Below are 4,084 nucleotides of genomic sequence, written 5' to 3'. Positions count from 1 at the left end.
TATATTTATTTATTTATTGTAGGATTGAGAAATTTGATATTAAGTGCAAGTATACAAGATATAAGGTAATGGGGACTGTGATATGCTTAAGTGGAGCCATGGCGATGAGCTTCCTGCAGGGAAATTCTGTAAAACCCGCACCATCAGCAAATTTACGATCTATATTTTTAAGAGAGGATTCGGCCATTAATCCCAGCTCTAATGAGTGGATTATAGGCTGCCTCTATCTGCTTGCAGCTGTTGTGATTCTCTCTTGCGTCTTGGTTTTGCAGGCAAGTTTTTAATTATTATTATTATTATTATATATTATTTTTGTTTGTCAAAAGAAAAATAGGCTAAATCCTGAATAGGCTCGATGGCTTTCATTCCATTATATAATAATTTTACAATCTATTTTAAGTGCAAAATAAAGTGCATAATCTATTTTAGATAATTTAATAATGCATATTACTAATCTAAATATACAGCTAAAAGTGAAATAAGATATTGGAAATAAGGAAGTTTCTAATTATAGAAAACTGTTAATTTAGCTGCCTGATTTCTGTCCTTCCTGATTGACATTGCTTAAACTTGCAGGCTACAACAATGGTGGATTTTCCTGCTCCAATGTCTCTGGGTGTTATAACCTCCACAATAGGCTCTGTTTTTGCTGTAATATTTCAGTATATGTTGCAAGGAAATATAAACAGTGGAGCGGCTAGCCTCGGCCTCACAGGCGTTATTAGTGCTGTATTAGTGGTATTACATATATTAACCCTGCATTTTCCTGACTTTTATTGTCACTTATTATATTAAAAATAATATGCTTATAAAATATCATGTTGCAGGGGGGGTCGGTGTCATTCATAAGCTCAACAGTGGTGACAATGAGTGTTCACAAGAAAGGACCGGTTTTTGTTTCAGTCTTTCACCCAACGCAAACTGTCTGTGCGGCTATGCTTTCAGCACTGATATTAAAGCAGTTTATCAGTCTTGGGAGGTATATATTTGTATTACTTGCATGCATTAATGACTTGTTAATGAAAATAAAGTACTAAAATATGGAATTTATTTGATTTTCTTCTATTGATATTGCAGCATGATAGGAATGGGCCTAATGTTTGCTGGCTTGTATGTTGTCTTGTGGGCAAAGATTAGAGAAGCTGATAAAGAGGAGAGTAGACTGATCCCAGATGAAGAGAAAGCTCTTCTTTTCTAGTAGGTTTTTGCTAGCTATGTATTAAATGAAATAAATTTTATAGAAAAAAATTATGTAAGGATGTTTCAATCAATATATGATAAAATTGAGTTCTTAAATGATTGAACTTGATTTGAGATGAGTGTAACATGATAATATGTTCATGCGTACGGGTTACATCAACTCTCTTAGCATATTATCTTGATAAGAAAGGCTTCGCTATAAGAATGCAATTCATCTGTGACTTCATTGGCTATTTTGGTGATGTTGTTATTATTATTTGCAAAGAGGGTAATTTGGCGGTGGTGTTATTATTATTTGCAACTAGTTAAGTTAAACTATCACAAAAAAATTATCGATAAAATGTCGATCATAAAACTATTGAAGATATCAATCATAAAAATTTTCAACTAATTACAAGTTACAATGTTCTCACCATAGCAGGTTAAAAATAAAAGCGCAATCACATATGCCCTTCTGTATTACATTAATGTAACTCCTCAAAAAGAAAATTGTAGAGATAAGAATTTAGGATATAAAGTTTAGTAGCTTGAAGGAGATCATGTTCACAAAATTAATTGTTAACATTCAAAATAGAGCCTTCTCTTCATAAATGTGTTTAAATTTAATTGAAATTTAATGACATGTAAAAGTAAAGATATCCTACATGTTGATAAATATCAAGGGTAGAGAAAAAATATATCTTAGCTCAGTTGAAATATTTAGCAAATACATAGCAAGCTACTATCATCACAACCCTCCACTACAGTTTTTTTGGCCAACTGATATTATTACAACTCTGCACTTGGTCTACCTGGCCTACTATTATCATCACAACCCTCCACTATAGTTTTTTGTAGCCAATTGATGCTCTTACATCTACTCATGACAGTCTATGTGACTAGTTACTATTATAGCTACCCACTACAATCTACGTGGCCAACTGTTGTCATCACTATCTCCCACTGCGACCTTTATGACCAACAAACACTTATAAAGCTACCAACTATGACCTATGTGATCAACTACTACTACGAATTTCAACTACGACCTCTATGACAAGCTAATAGTATTACAACCACCGTCTACAATATTTATAACAGAATATTATCTTTATAGCATTCAACTACAGCCCTTGCAATTTTCTATATCTATTATCACCAAGAACCACAGTTATTATAGTGCAATTATGTCTATGAACGTTGGAATACTATTCTTCATTTGCAATTATTAACTTTGTAATTCCATATTCTTTAATTGGAGAGAAGAGCGAACCAATAAACTTACAATCATATGATGGATTTATTTAATTGGTTGAGCATTGGGGTTTGTTCCTTTTTTAAGTTTTTCTACACAAAAAAATCTTGATGTCTCATCTGATTAAATTTCTTTTATCTAAGTGTGTGTGTGTGTGTGTGTTTTGGATCTTCGTACAAGTCTGAGATATTGAATTATTACTCCACCACTATAAATTCTCTGGCACACAAGAAATATTATTAAATCCTGAAATACAACTAAGGGATTATGCAATTTCACATAGGAATATCCCTACAACTCCTCAAGGTCATTGTCACAAAGAAAAGAATTCTTCAATGTGAGAATATTCCAAACTGAATATCCTTTCATTGGCAAAACTAGAGCAGCAAAGCTTTTATGCATCAACACATTCCTCCATAGTTATTCTGACATCCAATTTGAAATCTTAGGAGCTATCACTGCTCTTTTCATTAACAAACAACACACCTTGCCCCTCCCCTTTAGTTTCACAAGATTAAGAACTATACCATATTGGGCATCCTCGATGTATTCGCCCCTCCAGCGTTATTGCTCGAGCTGGAAAATGACTTGAAGATTTCGTGGATTAAGCTCTCTGAAAATCTAGACTGGAAAGATTGAAGCTAGCCCAACTTGTTTCGTTCAACCCTTACAACAAGTTTGAAAACTTTAAAACTTTGAAATATTCCTAGTTATTGCTTATAGATTTCATGATCATTGTTTCTTCTTTTTCTTTCTATGATTTGATCTACTATGAGGGCAAGCTCTTTTTGAAGGGGTGAGTAATAATAGGATACTATATTACTTAATATCTTGTTTAGGCTAATTAGTGTAATTAGTTAATAGATTGAAATTCTTGTTGTAGTATCCTACCACTTTTATTCTATAAATAGATTTTGTTGGAGCACATTGAGGAATGAAATGAAAAATAAAAAAAACATAATTACTAGTTAGTTCTCTCTTTTAGGTACTATTACTTCTCTTCTCATTTTGGGAGCTGTCACATCCTTAAATTATCGTTTATCAACATTCAGACACATTCTCAATTAAATATCTTCACAAATAATAACAAAAAATCCTTCTTCACATAGATTTTAGATCAAGCAAAAGTTATAATTTAAACATCTTGATGTCTAGTGCCATAAGTCTTCAAAGATTCATATTTTTTTTTCCAATGTAAACATATTAATTAAGCACTAGCAAAAAAAATGCAAAATAAATAAATAAAAATAATTTAGCAACTAGAATTATCTATTAGCAATGTATTCTATCTTCATATTTTTTAATCAAAAAATCATCCCAAAAATATGCTCGGACAAGTAGACCATTGCTTAAAATAAAATTAAGAATCTAAAGACATATAATTGAAATGCTCACCATCCATAAAAGATTCCAAATAAGAGGCATCATTTGCATACATACCAGACAATTCTTATGAATTTACATATCTAATAACTAATTCTGATTTTTACATTTATAAGATTAAAAAGATTTATATCATATTAAAAATATCATTATTAGTAATTTCGTTTAATGAAATGCACATTTTAATGCACAAGCGTTATTTAGCGGCTTCTTCAATGCCAAGTATGGTGCGTTTGGGGCAGCTTGTGCGTTTCAGGATAAGCTGTT

The 4,084-nt window shown here is 31.8% G+C and overlaps 2 protein-coding genes across 2 annotated transcripts in view; both read left to right on the top strand.

Annotated features, from left to right (window-relative positions):
* Positions 1 to 4,084, top strand: part of LOC110023966 (WAT1-related protein At5g47470-like) — a 19,894-nt gene that overhangs the window by 3,662 nt on the left and 12,148 nt on the right. The window lies entirely within an intron of this gene.
* LOC110023967 (WAT1-related protein At4g16620-like) lies at positions 33 to 1,422 on the top strand. Its single transcript, XM_020723645.1, has 4 exons — positions 33 to 272; positions 577 to 738; positions 828 to 979; positions 1,078 to 1,422. Exons 1-4 carry the CDS (start codon positions 69 to 71, stop codon positions 1,196 to 1,198), a joined length of 639 nt encoding a protein of 212 aa, XP_020579304.1. The 5' UTR covers positions 33 to 68; the 3' UTR covers positions 1,199 to 1,422.

This window comes from Phalaenopsis equestris, unplaced genomic scaffold (assembly GCF_001263595.1).
Source record: "Phalaenopsis equestris unplaced genomic scaffold, ASM126359v1 Scaffold000237, whole genome shotgun sequence".
Taxonomy (NCBI): Eukaryota; Viridiplantae; Streptophyta; class Magnoliopsida; order Asparagales; family Orchidaceae; genus Phalaenopsis; species Phalaenopsis equestris.
This window is presented reverse-complemented; position numbering and strand designations above follow the sequence as displayed.